Source organism: Amblyomma americanum, chromosome 1 (genome assembly GCF_052857255.1).
Source record: "Amblyomma americanum isolate KBUSLIRL-KWMA chromosome 1, ASM5285725v1, whole genome shotgun sequence".
In the NCBI taxonomy this organism is placed as follows: Eukaryota; Metazoa; Arthropoda; class Arachnida; order Ixodida; family Ixodidae; genus Amblyomma; species Amblyomma americanum.
In genome coordinates this window covers 358,796,326-358,811,311 of record NC_135497.1, presented here as the reverse complement: position 1 = coordinate 358,811,311, position 14,986 = coordinate 358,796,326, and the positions used below count along the sequence as shown (strand labels likewise).

The 14,986-nt window shown below is 45.8% G+C and overlaps 1 protein-coding gene across 1 annotated transcript; it reads right to left on the bottom strand.

Annotated features, from left to right (window-relative positions):
• Nucleotides 1-5,361: 5,361 nt before the first annotated feature.
• On the bottom strand, nt 5,362-7,459 carry LOC144100705 (uncharacterized). The gene is made up of 2 exons (XM_077633551.1): nt 7,328-7,459; nt 5,362-5,817 (listed from the first exon to the last, which is right to left on the bottom strand). Exons 1-2 carry the CDS (start codon nt 7,337-7,339, stop codon nt 5,527-5,529), a joined length of 303 nt encoding a protein of 100 aa, XP_077489677.1. The 5' UTR covers nt 7,340-7,459; the 3' UTR covers nt 5,362-5,526.
• Nucleotides 7,460-14,986: the final 7,527 nt, after the last annotated feature.

Below are 14,986 nucleotides of genomic sequence, written 5' to 3'. Positions count from 1 at the left end.
TAAACGTCCTTTTCACCACACTCCTCAACATGTAGAGTTTCTAGCTTACAAGTCATTAATCCGGTCGAAACTTGAGTACGCATCCGCCATTTTGAACCCACTCCACAGCAAGCATACCTCATTAATTCTTTAGAAGCCGCACAAAACAGAGCTGTTCGTTGCATTCAGCGCTCATACTCATACGATATCAGCGTCTCAGTTCACAAACAGCAGTCCCAATTACCAAGCCTTTCCGTCCGTCGCCACATTTCTAGCGTGTGCCGGTTTCACAAATTTTATTATTCCCATCTCAAGCAGGAACTGTACATCTGCGCCCCTCCATCAGGAACGTCTCACCGCATCGGTCATCCGTTTGAAGTTTCACGCCAACGTGCTCGTACGACTACTTTTCAAAGTTATTTTTCCTCCAAACAGCAAGTCACTGGGACGACCTTCCCCACGAAATTGCAGCACACCTGCCCATCCACCTTGCTAGTCGGAGTCACATCGCACTCTCATCATGACAATTTATTATATGCACTTATGTTAGCCCCACTTCTTATGTAATACCCCCGATAAGGGTCTTTAAGGAAATAAGAATGAAATGAAATGGAATGAAGAACTAAAAATTGGAGGCGACACTTAATTTCCGCCTTAAGGGTATGACGCGATAGCATTATTTGGTTAATTATTGCTGATACATGCAGAATTGGCCATTCTCGACTTTACGTTCATAGATCCCTGGGAGTCATCATGCCACTCCTGGCGCAATGTTGCAGCAGTTAAACGATGCGCCGCTGCCTTCTTGTGTGATCCAGGTTACTCTTCCTGGGCAACCTCTAGCGACCAGACCTCATTTTAACTGCCACCTGCCATGGTGGGTAGTTTGCTCACAATCTGGTGGGCAGGTTGGGATGACGCCACAAGATCACGCGACCTAGGTGGCCAACCTGCCACCAAGGTTGCTTGTCAGGGAATTTTGGGGGATTTTTCGCCCACGATCAACGACGCCGACGACGACGTCGACATTTCTGCGACACGGGTTTCCTAACGTTATCGCGTTAATATCATCTTTTTCGCAAGCAATGCTGTAATGGCGGCTAGTTGGTTTGTCATCTTCAGGTTGGCGCGCTATACTCTGACACAAGGACAAGTTACAAAAAATAGGACAAAACAGGTACGTGCGCGAACTTTCAACTGTTTATAAAACGTACTGCTCGCCTTATATACTCACATACAAAGAACAAATGTACAAACATGTATGAGGTACAAGACGTTAAGTGCTATTCATGAAACCGTAACCCGTGTACCACCGATTTCCATCAAGCTGCTTGTTAACAACTGAATCTCGCTGTGCGTCAGCACTATCTACGGATCGCTTACGCATTCCGTGGCATCGGCCCGTGCCATTTCGTATGCTTCAAAGATAACTCTTTCATTCCGGTACGTGAAATGCCCGATTATAGTGGTTTCCTCGAATCATGGGATGCATTCTTTACAGCGAGCTACATGCTTGGCGAGATTGCTTGGATTGTTAATTTTGCCACATTTTCTTCGATGCTCACCAAGTCTGATGTATATGCATCTTTCGGTCTGGCCCACGTATCTCTTGCCGCAAGACAGAGGGATGTTGTACTCAACACACTTATAGCAATTCATTATCTTCTTTTGATGGTCTATTCCGCATGCCGTGCTGACTCTCTTTTTCCTATCCCGGAAGTTATCTTTTCGGCACATTGAGATTAGTTTTGGGGGGCGTTGGGATTCAGGTAGCGTGGCTGGGCCGGAGAAGAGACGAGGACGATCGGAGGAAGGAAACTTGGAAAACTTTATACAAAGACTATTTACATACTGTACAGGTGAGAGCAACTGAGAGTGCTTCTCAGTAAAGAGAGCTTCTTGGCGGTCGGAAGTCTCTTCCAGCAAAGGGTATCTCTCAAGAGGGGGGCTCTCTCCTGGTAAGAAACCAGCAGCTTGTTAAATACTCCTCGTATTACCCAGATCCCTAGCTGGGGAATACAGTTCGAAGAATGATGTCCAATCAAACGTGGCACTGATAGTACCACCCACAGCAGGGCGGTCCTGATGTTCTCTCGCAGCTCGGTCGATGGAAAGGGAACAGGACCCGGTCACGTTGTCGTCCACGCGGCCTCCATGTGGGCGCGCACGTGGGTCCGGACTGCGCCCATGTGGAACAGGAAGGCGCCTGCGTGACAAAGGAATGCGGGCTGTCTCCCATTAGGGGTTGAAAGATCTTGTACTGATGACTGGAACGCGGAACCTCTGTCGAAGACGCAACTCTCGGACAATTGTTCAGCCCGATGGCATGTTTGAACACGTGGGGACGCCATTATCGTCGCTGCTTCCGACATTCCTGCAGCCACGTTTCTTCCAGAAGGCTCATTCACCTTCGCGGTGGTTTTCAGGGAATCCTCCCCATGTCCAAATTCGCCGAAATCAACAGCAGGAAGGGAGCGCGAACAACAGGGGGCTGAAGAACAAAGGGGGTTCAAGCTTTGCTGCAATTTTCTTGAGCCGGTGCGATACCTTGTGTATATATGGTACAATAACAGGCCTCGCCCTTCCTTTTTCCTTCGTCGTCCCATTTTCTCGCCTGGTTACCTCTCTGATCATCTTCTCTGCAATTGAGCTAATCAGATGTTTAAGAAATCCGCTTACCACGTAGATAAAAATGAAACGCTAAATAACGTTTCCGCATTCCAAAATTACTCTCAAGATGTTTGTTTATCGAGGTCCGCGTTTAGTTCGAGCTGCAGCTATGATGGCAGCAGTATAAAAGCTGCTAAGCACACCCCTGGTTCACGTCTAGTCTTCGATGAAGGAGAAATGCAGAACAGATTGTTTGTCAAAACAGAAACTGAAATTTCCTCTCTTTCTTTCGTCGTGAGAGGCAACGCAGCGTGCTTAGCGATGTGAACAGAGAAGCCGGCGGCGAGCTCTTCCGGCGTTTACGCAGCTGTGGAAAACGAGCCCGGGCATTCGCCGCGTTTGCAGCGAACGGGGCCTCGCCACACCTTCACCGATACTCTACTGCTCAGCATGAGTCGGTTGCAAAGTGTCGCAGTGTAGTTCAGGTTTTTGTGCGCATCTGTGTGCTCGGTGCCATTACGAAAACAGCGGACAAAGAAATGGCAGCCTTGGTGCAGAGTCGTCACAAGATCGGTTATTGTGTGGATGTCTTTAATCAACCAAAGTGCATCTCGGAACTACTGGAGCGGCACCTCCCCGGACGGAGTACAAAAGGATGCCCATCGTCATCTCGTGCTGCAGTGGATGCGGTCAATGTTCATTCGGGAGGTCATGGAGACCTGGCAATTCACAGGGTATATGAAAAATGGTATCTTCCTGTGTCGGGCACCGAGGGAGTTTTGGATCAGCGTACGTTCGTGTATGGTGTCGAGTTGCGTTGAGACACACACGTGCTCTTGATGCGCAGCCTTGCTCGAAGCGTGTGGGGGATTCCCCACATGGTAAAGGTGGCTGACCTTTCCCTGGAAGAGGAGAAAGCGTATGTAGAAAACGTCTTTTGCTGGACTACACCGCATGCATACTGGGATGCAGAGTGCATTTTCTGGAACTATTGCATAAAATACCCATTTGACTGCCATGAGCGGGGCTTAATGGAGCCACTGGTGTCTACTATTTTTTCGTAAAAAACGTTGGAAACTGCGAGGAAATCTATACTTTTTACATGGTGGTATCATTGCCACTTTCCACCTTAAACACTTTTTTGAAATATTCGCTTCGTATTCGACAAGGTCTCTCAGGCGAGGCGCTCTTGACTAGACGTAGAAAGCATATTGGGCTTGAAAAAAGCTGTAACTTACCTTTTTGCTGAGAAGCTCCAGTGACTGTGAGAAGACCACAAATAAATAAAAAGGGCATTCGCCCTGATACCGAAATAATGTTTCAATTAAATGACTAATTTTGGCCGTAACTCGCGAACATTGAGAACTTACTCGACCGCACAGGGCATCACCTATCGAGACATAGGTCAAGCCATTTTAAGGCTAACTTTCACTTTTCTTGGCCTTTCTTCGTGATCACCGCCTTTTGAACCGCTACTTCCAATCGATTTCGTGATAAACGTCAAGCTGCGTAAAGCTTAATGCAACATTTGTTGCTTAAATATTCATAATGCTAGTTGGCATGCTAACTAGCTTGTTAAGGCCTGTTTGAAGAAACTGTCTGCGTTTCGACGCCTAAAACCTTAGTAGCACGACAACATGCTGCAGCTAGTTCATGACTGTACAACAAATTTTGGTGCAGATTTTGTCTCTCTTAACTTCGGCAAGAACATTCTCTTTGTTAGTTCCATCGAATATTTTTCCCATCAGATATTTACCGCGGTTTTTATCAGAGGCATTTATATGTATGCACAGTACATGGACTAGTCCCACGAAGCATCCATGACCAGGAGAATGGGCTATTACCTGTTCGTTTACGGATATCCTCTTGTGTGTCTCATTGCTCGTGAAAGCCAAAGGAGTCATGAAAAAAAAAATCAGTTTTCGAGGCGAGAAAAACATATAATTTGTCAAAATGAGGAAGGATGTCGTTTAGTTTCAAATGAAGTAAATATTGCAAGGACATCTGTAACAAGAAAGCCTGCTCCCCCAAACTGACGACGAAGGCATTTTGTACAGTAATCGATTCGCCGATGCTTGCACTAACTATGGTGACTAGGAACGGTCGCAGTGTTCTGGACGAGAGAAACTCTGATGAACCAGAGAAACTGTGAGTGGTTTAATATTTACGGGGCATAGTACCTATCAAGGCTGCTAATAAGGTTTCACTTGATATATTGGTGCTTAAGCATTTGGGTCGGTATAGTATTATAATTACTTCTCCAATTCGATTTCATTTTTCACTCACATCTTCTCCGCCATTGGGTGAAGTGACGCCACGCCCCGCGTTCGTTCTTCGTTATTGGCAGAGACCCATTTCGTGGTGTGGCTTCATCCAATGACAGAAGGCGGGAAATGGAAGTGGAATGGGGTTGGTTAAATATTGTTATATTATAGTATAATATTACAACACCCCTGGAGTCAACGAAAGTTACCTGCTTATTCTTTTGAAATAACACCTTCACTGACTCCAAAATAATGAAAAAGTAAATATAGACCGTGTTGAGCCACGAACACTTGAAATCAAGCGCATACAACAAATTTCAGGGATATCGCTAGCGTTCTATATAACTGTCCGCAGTGCTACCTTAAGCAGGGAAACGAAACTGGTGTCTTAGCGCACACCTCAGGAGGCGTGGTCATGCCTTTTTGAATCTCTCCATTCGAGTGAAACAGCGGTACATGGCTCTGTAAAATATGTCTTGATTCCTGTGGAGACAAAAACCTATACCTATTCACTTCAAACGCCAGTGGTTGCTGAGGCATGGTTTATTGTACAAGGGGTTCAGGGAGACGCAGATTTGCCGATCTCGTTGATCGGCTGCAGTCATTCCAAGGTGCCCTAAGGACATTGCTAGTCGTAGCTTCGGCCTACAACCCTATCGGACTTGTCCAGATCTTATCCGTAAAACCCGTGGCCGTATCCTCCGTATCCGTATCCGCCGTATCCACCGTAACCCAGGCCGAGCCCGTATCCGCCGAAACCGTGCTTAATGCTAGAGCCGTAGGCAAACACTCGGCCGACCGGGAAGCCGCGGAATCCGTATCCTCCGTATCCTCCGTAGCCTCCGTATCCACCGTATCCACCATATCCACCATATCCTCCGTATCCGCCATATCCGATGCCGCCGAATCCACCGTAGAGCCCGGCCATGGCCGTGGCCAGCAGAGCGAAGAACACGATGACAAGCTGCGAATGCAAAAACAGAGGCAGGCATTAGGAGACTTCTGTTCTAGTACTGTTCTCTCTCTCTCTCTCTCTCTCTCTCTCTCTCTCTCTCTATATATATATATATATATATATATATATATATATATATATATATATATATATATATATATATATATATATATATATATATATATATATATATATATTTCGTTTCCCGCGCGTGTACTTGTGTGAATCGAGGAATCTAGACACTGTGCGAGCGCGGAGGCTGCCAGTGTTACAGTGATTAGGACATGCAGCGAAAGTAGCACTTTATATCTCAAATGGGGAAATTTAGAACTGTGAGCCGCACCCGTTCTGCTGACCCGAATCGCCGTTGAGATTACGTCAGAGTTTTACGTTTACACTACTGAGGCCGAATTCTGCCCGCTGCTATGCAAGATGCGGAAGAAAGTTTCTCGGTGCCGAGAGTTGGGCAACGGACCGTGACAGTAAGCAGTATCGTGAGAGCGCCGCGGCACCAGCGGACGCTTTGGATGGGCTTCTTTATAGCAGGTTTGAAGATGGCAATCTAGGTGCCTCTGCTGTTTGGCTATTCTTGGTGCGCTACGGAAGTAACGCGTAACTGCTCGACCTATATTGTCTCTTTCATGACTCAATCTTCGACTGCGGGGGCACGTGGTTGAGGGCTCTAGGTTTATGCACCCGCACACGACGTTTTACTATGAAGAGAAAAATCCTGTTCAACATGTGCTTAGTGCCTTAGACCCTTTGTCTATTCTGCTATGTACGAAGATTTTGTGTGTGTGGAGGGGGAATAAACATACCACAAATGAGCAGGCGTAATCAACTGTTAATAGAGGAAAGCTGAAAAAATTTGTTAGATATATGTACTGGAGACACATTTAAGGGGCAAATTTTATGCCGACACTCACATAAAGCAACGCCACTGGGGTGAAAGTCACTCCAGTTTTCTTCATCATGGAGTAGAATGCCTTTGTTTTCTGTCCTTGCATCAAACACATGTAGTAATAACTACAGCTACCGACACTATTATTGCTTCTCACTTTCAGTGGGTCGGGGTTTTGCCGCCAATCACCCGCAAGCCGATCAGAAGCTCGGCTAATGTTCTAGAATTACAAATGGCGGCGTGCTGTAGGACTTGCTGGCTGTAGGGAGATTGCAACGTAATAACTGAAACTTAGCTAAAACAGTACAGAAAACTGAAGAAGAAGAGGGAGCAGAAAAGGCGACTCAAGTATCCTTTTTTGCTTCTTGAACTTCAGTTGTCGATTACACCGATCAGATATCAACTCGCTATATCCAGTCATTTATCAAGGCGCGTCGCAAGAAGACCCTGTGGAATTGTTGCGTCGCACCTTTTCTTTACAAGGCTCTTTGCGAAAACCGCATCAAACGTTTCTTGTCGACACCTTGAACTACAGAAATTGACCCAACAGGGCGAAATGGTTTGCCAATTGTAGCTATGTTCAAAGGAATGCGACTGTGGCCAACTGGCGAATCTTACCGTGGGCTTCATGTTCCTAGCTGTTGTGTTCCCAGGAACCAAGAGACTGTAACCAAATGAGTGGACACAGGGCGTACCATGCACTAGTGGGGCTTTTATACACCCGGGGGGTTTCTGGGCGGGGCCACGTGTCGTGAGACCGTCGTGTGCTCACACAACGGGGTCATTCGTGTTACGATTTCAAACATTCCGCGGAAAAAAAAGAAACACCCATGTCCGCCGGCTGGCTAATAACACTCCAGTTTTCCTGGAGTTTAGCGTGTCCACAAAGGCGTGAAGGTTGCGCTTTCCTTCGGCTTGACCCGTCGCCGGCAGCGGGGAGGGAAAGCGTTCGCTTTGGCCAGGCCAAGCACAGCAGCCCGAAAGGAACGGAACCATATGGGCTCCAATGGCCGCCCCGCACTCGTTGCGCTGTTCGTCCAATTTTGCGTAATGGGTTCCGAGACGGAGTTTCCACTTGCAAAACAGAACAGCTCACTTGGGGAGACGTGACGACCAAGCGGGCGATTCGAGGCTGCGCAGCGAGGAATGCGGACGCTTACGTTGGCGGACGCGGACAGTTCCTGGACCCACTGCCGCGTGCTTCCCTGTTTTGCATGCGAGGCCAACACACATTCATCCCAAGTGCCATTCGCTTGCTCGGGAGGGAACCATCACCGTTGTCCATTGAATTTTTGTCTGGAGTACGTACACAGTGTAACTTTCATGACTAACACAGCGTGACTGGTCATTGATCACCGCGGTTGAAAATGCGGTCCGATGGTACACCACGTTTCTCTGCAAGGCTCTCTGACATAGACGAGTAATTTTGCTGGCTGCCATGTCCACATGCATTAAATGAGCGGCAAGCATCGCGGGCAGTTTGTCCAGCTTTGTCGCTGGATTTGGCACGTCCTCTTATATTTACTAAATGTATGTGTATATTTCATGATCCATTAAATCACCTAATTCTGATTTTGTTAGGACCGAACGGGCTGGCTCTGCGCGCGTGGCTTGCGTTACGATGATAAAATACACGGTTAAGTTCAAGGCTGATATCGCCAAGAAGGGCCGTGAAGAAGGGCAGGTGGATTATGAAGGAAAAATGCTACTCCGAGTAAGGCGTTACTTGCAGATTGAGCTTCAGATATAGCTGGAGGTGGCTTGACGTACAGTTTAATGAACTCACGGTAATAAAAAGAGCTCTCTGCGAGGAATAATTGTTTGTAGTTCAGCAGCCTGTGCCGTCAGCCCTGTTAGCCAAGGCTCTTCAGCTGAGGGACGCGTGCTGTCTAACTGATGCTTATGACGCGATTATTGGCCAGTGGCGTTTTAAGGGTGACAGGAGGGCTAACTGCGGCAAATGCTAGTAATGCAACTGTGGCTAGTAATGCGCTTTGTCTATCATGCGACCTTTTCATAACAATATATTTTTCTTTTTTAGCGTACACAGTGGCTCAGACGTCTGCTGATGAACCAGCCTCATTTTAATCTACTGAACCAGCCTCATTTTAATCTACCTAACGGTACGCTTTCCTGTGCAACGCTTCTCGTTGACTTATAGCCTCATCAAATTTAACAAAGAAAGCTGCATTTACACAGGTAACACATTTGAATGTAGGGGATATAGATTAATAATTTGGTATAATGGTTGTGTGGTGAAGTTAACAAGCTTGCAGACAATTTTTAACTGCTAGGAGAAATCATGTAGATCATGCAGATCAGCAATATTAAAACTTCGCGAAGACAGGACAAGAAGAGGCCTGTCCTGTCTGCTTCGCGAAGTTTTAATATGACTTATCCCAAGAACCAACTAGCCCAATTTCATGCCTTTCTTGAGATCCTGCAGTAATCCTTTGCTTCTGAACTCTTTCTTCCCAGTTCAGTTTTCAACAAACTGCCGGCTCCCGACTGGCTCCCAAATGGGACCAGCTGCTTTCCAGTCCCTCCCATATTGCACCAGACGAGAACAAGTTGCTTCGGAGTTGGTGCCCAAGTGGTACCAGTTGGATCCCACTTGGCTTCTAACGTGGACCAGTAACTTTCCAGCCGGTTTTCAAATAAAGCCAGTTGATTCCAGCTGGAACCATGGTTGATATCAGCCACTCATAGTTGGAGATTTTCACTTGGGGAACAATGCACTTTTATCAAAGATTGAAAAAAAGAAAGAACATGATGCTTTCAAATTCCTTGAATGCGAAGAAACCCAGATGTGAATGAATGCTTCTGTCACTAATTGCTGTTGAAACTGCAAAGAATGCATCTACCTAATCGCAAGGAGCAGTAGTTTAGTAGTTTAGTTTAGTCCACGCTGGTATTAAAGGAAAACTTGAAGCGTCCGTTGCTGACTCTGTGCTACCTGCTTGCTCGGGACAAGCGCTTGTACTATATAGTGCTGAACATCTCATTAAACGAACAAAATTTTTTGGCAACTCTCTTAACTGAATGTGAAACAGCTGGCAGTTGAAAGAGTAGAGTTTTCTACAAAGTTCCAACAAGTTCACAATGTGTACTGCGATATATTCTATTGGTATAAAGCGTGAAGTGCATATATGTGGCTTCCTCACGCCCGCTGCACGTCGTATTGAACGTGTCTGTGCTTGCGGAGTTAGCGCCACTGACTGAGCTGGAATTTTTGTCTGCGTCTCCGTAGATACGCACTGCAATGTAGCCTCCTATTCTTGTGTATGGAAGCCGGCCAATGGTACCGTTTTATTGAAGTTTACTGAATAAAAGCTATCTTGCTGCTCTAGACGTCGCGAATGATGACGGGCGATCGTAAGCAGCACAGGAATCCGCTCAGAAGTGTGCTTCAGCAGCTCTGACGCCGTATAAGAGGTCCTTTTTGTCGTTCCGATTTACAGCAATAGGCCATTACTACCAGAAAATGCCTATGCGTATTTTGACGACCACTTAATTCGAAGCTTTCTGACGTCTGTAAACACTGTTGTGGTCATATTATATGCAGCATCATGGCAACTGAAATACCACTGGCACAAAAGGTTGCCACCGCCTAGTGGGCAGCCTCATAACCACAGTCCACTAAACGTTTAGTGTGGTTGTCTCATTTTTGTCCCTTGTAGCAGAATTTAGTGTGACTGGTTTCTCAGTTTAAACAACAACTAAAAGCGTGACACGCAGTTATAAAGAAGGCCAACAGTCACCGAAACATAGGAGAGCATAGGGGAATATGTATTTTTTGTTTGCCCTGTTGATTAATCTGAAAATTTGTAACGAAATTTCCTGAAAGATAATTGAATAGAAAGTAGAAGAACAGGCAGTTGCCCCCGATGGCATCCGAATTCACGACCTCGCATGTAGCGCGCAGTGCTCTATCAATTGAAGTAGCATGGCAGCTATCCAATCTTCTGTATTTGTGTATGTATGTATGTATGTATGTATGTATGTATGTATGTATGTATGTATGTATGTATGTATGTATGTATGTATGTATGTATGTATGTATGTATGTATGTATGTATGTATGTATGTATGTATGTATGTATGTTGCATGTAAGCTAACCTTGAGAGTAACCTAACATAACCTTGAAAGTTGATGTGACCTAACCTAACCTTGTTGCATGTAGCCTAAGCTAACCTCGACCGTAGCGGCGGACGTAAAAACGTCCTGAAATATCGCAAGTGCCATGACTGTTGGCTTTCTTCTTATGTCTGTCGTAGAGAACCGCCCATTTCCCTATCCTAGCCTGCGAAATTGCTGCCGCACCTGGCTCGCAAACACGCGCTCGATGCGTGCACCTCGCTGCTCCGCTGCGGGAGCCATCTCTCAGCTGAGCGAAGAATGAGGTCGCTGAGTTTTTTGTATCTCCCGCTTGATGGCGCTGCTGAAGCTGCGCGCGAAACTCACCGCGTCAAGAAAATTGGCGCAAACATTGACAATGCGTTGCTGTCATAATCTTTCACCGTGTTTTCTGTAGAGCGTTCCTTTTACCCGTGCATAGGACACCCTAACATGACACGTTGACGTGGAAATGCACTTTATACAGGGAACTGATGATGTGTAAAGTGCAGTGAAGCGAAACAGTGATGTCATAACGGTATTCCCAATTAATAAATCGTGTCGAGGTGTCAGGAAATGCCAGCAGCCGTAAGGCTGCTTGTCAGCTAAAAACAAGCTCAAGTTCAGGAAACTGCTGAGGTACCATGCTTCTGCATAAATGCAACCCCGGCATGCCAAGATTTTGCAGAAAACTGTGCCGGATCTTTTAGGGATATGGGCCTGTTAAAATTTTTGTGCGCTTGTTTAGGCTGACCACCTGTACTGTTTTCTGAAGCAGTCTCGTTAAGCGGGCTTCTTCACATCGCCCCATCTTTTAATCATTAAGAAATTCGCCCCGTTTCTTCAAGAACCCAACCCGTACTGCGCGTTTCTGGCGTCATATAGCGCTACGTTTTTCATGTTCTGAAAGGCGCCAACACGGCCAAGTATCCATTCCGGTAAAATTTAACGTATGCAATGGAAACGGCCGACAGGTAAAAATCTGTTTGTAATAGCGTATAAGAATAAGTAAAACAAAGAGAAGAAAATGGTCATAGAACGTGGTAAAATTATATTTAATGAAGTGCTCGCGTGTTTCATGAGCGGTCGGAAAGCTGCTGGTATGCGCTTGGGAGGCTCATCTATTCATTTATTGTGCGTGAGAAAAAATGACTTAAACCAGACTTACATTCAGCAATTGTGGACGAAGACATTTTTCAACGGGAATTTATTTATTTATTTATTTATTTATTTATTTATTTATTTATTTATTTATTTATTTATTTATTTATTCAAGTTACTCACAGGCTCATTTTACATAAGAGCTTTATTTGTTCACATATTGTAAGATTTCATTATAACAATCAATATAGCCGCAGATCCCCCTTCGGAAGGCTAGCATTTTTTGCTATTAACATTTTTACTGTCGTCAAAAACGTTCCCGATTAGTTTTCCATGGCAGTCTCAACTGCTCGATGCGATCGATAGAAACACTTTGAAAGAAAGATTTTGCTAAGCATCGGAAGAAGGGACCACTGCCTTCAATATTTCCATAACAATACATTAAACTATTTCAGTATTCAAAATGTTTGTCCAGAAATGCTGGACATGTGTTTGGCAGCAATATTTCTCCATTTTGTGGCTCTGGTCTCTTCCTCGGGAAATGCATGCCGAAGGCAGACGTCATTGTCAAAGCCAGTTGGTTTATCTAGTATGCGGCTTAGAAGCATTATTTTGAAGAAGGTGAGACGGAGCCAAAGGGGATCCCAGTCTAGCTGCATTTTTAACGCGCTGACACCGACGTGGGATATCGTAAGACTTTAAAACGAAACATACTGCATGATTTTCTATATCTTCAAGTATTATAATGAAAATTTTATTGGCGGCTTTCCAGACGGCCGTTGCGTATTCTAAAAGTTAGCGCACATTTGAGGTATGGCTGCTTTCACGGCTTGAGGAGCCATCGCCATCCCCTGAATTTTACTCAGCAGGACTACGCGCTGGGCTTCCCTCGCTGTTTTTGCTGCTTTACGTGCTGCCCAGATCAGCTGATTCTCTTTCTGCTGCTACTCAGAGCGCTCAACATTCCCCGCTGCTTTCATTGCTTGACGAGCCATAGCGGTAGAGGTCGCTGTCTTCTGTTTGGCCTTAGCGACGCGTTTCGCCACCTTGTTGTCTTCGTGTGAGGCTACATAAACCTGCCTTCGACAACATATACAAGCATTCCAATCTCTTGACTCCTCCGGCGTTACTCCTGCCGCCGAGCATTTAGAAGTGCAGAACTAGCGGATGAACGATGACGACGACGATTCAGTCTCCAGCAAGTGCTATATGCAACAGTGATAACACTGAGCGTGAGGCATACGGCAACCGCAGAGTATGCAGTCTAGGGAGTCGGGGGGCGACTGGCGTTGGTTCAAATCGCGCTCGGAGTGGTGGAAGTTTCAGTGCGATAACGTTAGGGGTGCCATAAAGGCGAAAATTGTCCGCCGTCAGCGTCTGTGTCCAGCCTCCACCTGTCAATATTGGGGAGAGAGTGAATTCTCCTCTCACCGCTGCCACCTTCCGCGGTTGGCAGGTGGCGCGAAGGAAATACCACTGTCCACTTGTAGGGAAGAGGAGGGAGATGCCGGTCTAAGAATGACTCCGCAAAGATGAATAAAAGCAATGATTACGAACAGAAATGGAACAAGAACAGAACGGGGATAGGAATAGAATAATAATTGGAATATAATCATAATTAGAGCATATTGGTGAGTGAAAGTCAATGGAATTAGCTTTGTAATAGATTGGCGAGTGAAAAAAAAATGCTGTCGCATTTCCTCTGCATTAATGAAACTGATTGCTCCTAATTTTTTTTGTTTTTGTTAGATACCATTAGGAAAGAAAATTTTGGAAAATTTCGGATTGTTTCTCTCTATTTTGGCGTCGGCTTCGCCCCGGCTTCGGGACGGCGTTTCGCTGAGTTTGCCGAGAATGGGAGCCAGACGCATTCTATGCTTAGCACAATGAGCTATCGAGGACAAAAGTCGCCACAACTTAAGAGGAGCAATCTGGGCGCTCAGGCGCCACGTCTTTCTGCGGCTACATTAATTCACTACCACACAAAACAGCACACGAGCCCGACCTTCATTTCTACAAGTTTGTTTTTGAGCCACCGGCTAACGACAGCGATAATGGTTTCTATTGCAGCTCACGAGCCCTGTGGACTTTTGTCTCGTATATTATACGCTTTGCACCTCATGTACATTCAGGGCGCGTGAAGTGTTGTCGTCATAGCGTAGGTTGGATGCCCAAATTCCGAAAGCATGACGGGCAAGACATCGAGCCGAATGCATTCACTAGCACCCTTTGTTAATGCACAGCCGCAGAAGGCGTCGCTGTGTGTCATCGTGTCGATGCGAAATGGTTTATCGCGGTGTTATTGCAGCTGTGTAGACGCCAATATAATACCACGCTTTAAAGGCGTTCTCATCTTTTTACCATTAAGGACATTTTGCTTTGCAGCGAAAAAGTCGAGCTCGCTAACCACGAACAGCAAAAGAGGCGACTTTCGCCTTTTATTGCCTACTAACCACGAACAGCACTTATGACAGACCCGAGATTTGCCGGCTTGCTTCACAAACGCGTTCCATAAAGCACTAAAGCCCTAACGGAAGTACGTTAGGTTATTCTGAAGCCGCTGTACATTTACTTTTATTTTTGAACAAAGGAAAAAACTAATAGCTTTTTGCACTCAAGGTTCCATCTTGTGAAATTCTCAACCGGTGCGGCACCTGTTGAAAGCTGTTTCTGTATGTGTTCTTTTTTTCGTGAAACAGGATACCTATATGCTTTCATGAATTCGGGCAATCTATTGACAACAACTGAATAAAAAACGCTCATGCGGATGGCCCTACAGACGCAGCTGCCGTGATCCAATATGGCGCAGCGAAACCGGTCAAGGGCTGTCATCAGCCTGGACGACGGCGCCATTGTCATGGCGCCCTAAGCATTGTTTTGATCACTTCACGTGTATTTCCTTGCTATTTTGTATTGCCTTTAGTATGATTCGCTGGAAATGGTTTTTCTTCGTGTAAAACGATGTGGCAACCCAACGATTTTCCTTCCACTAAACAATAGAGCTGTCACTGCGCCATGAGCAAGAATGCTCGGCTCGCCTGTGACAGGCTGTGACTGCT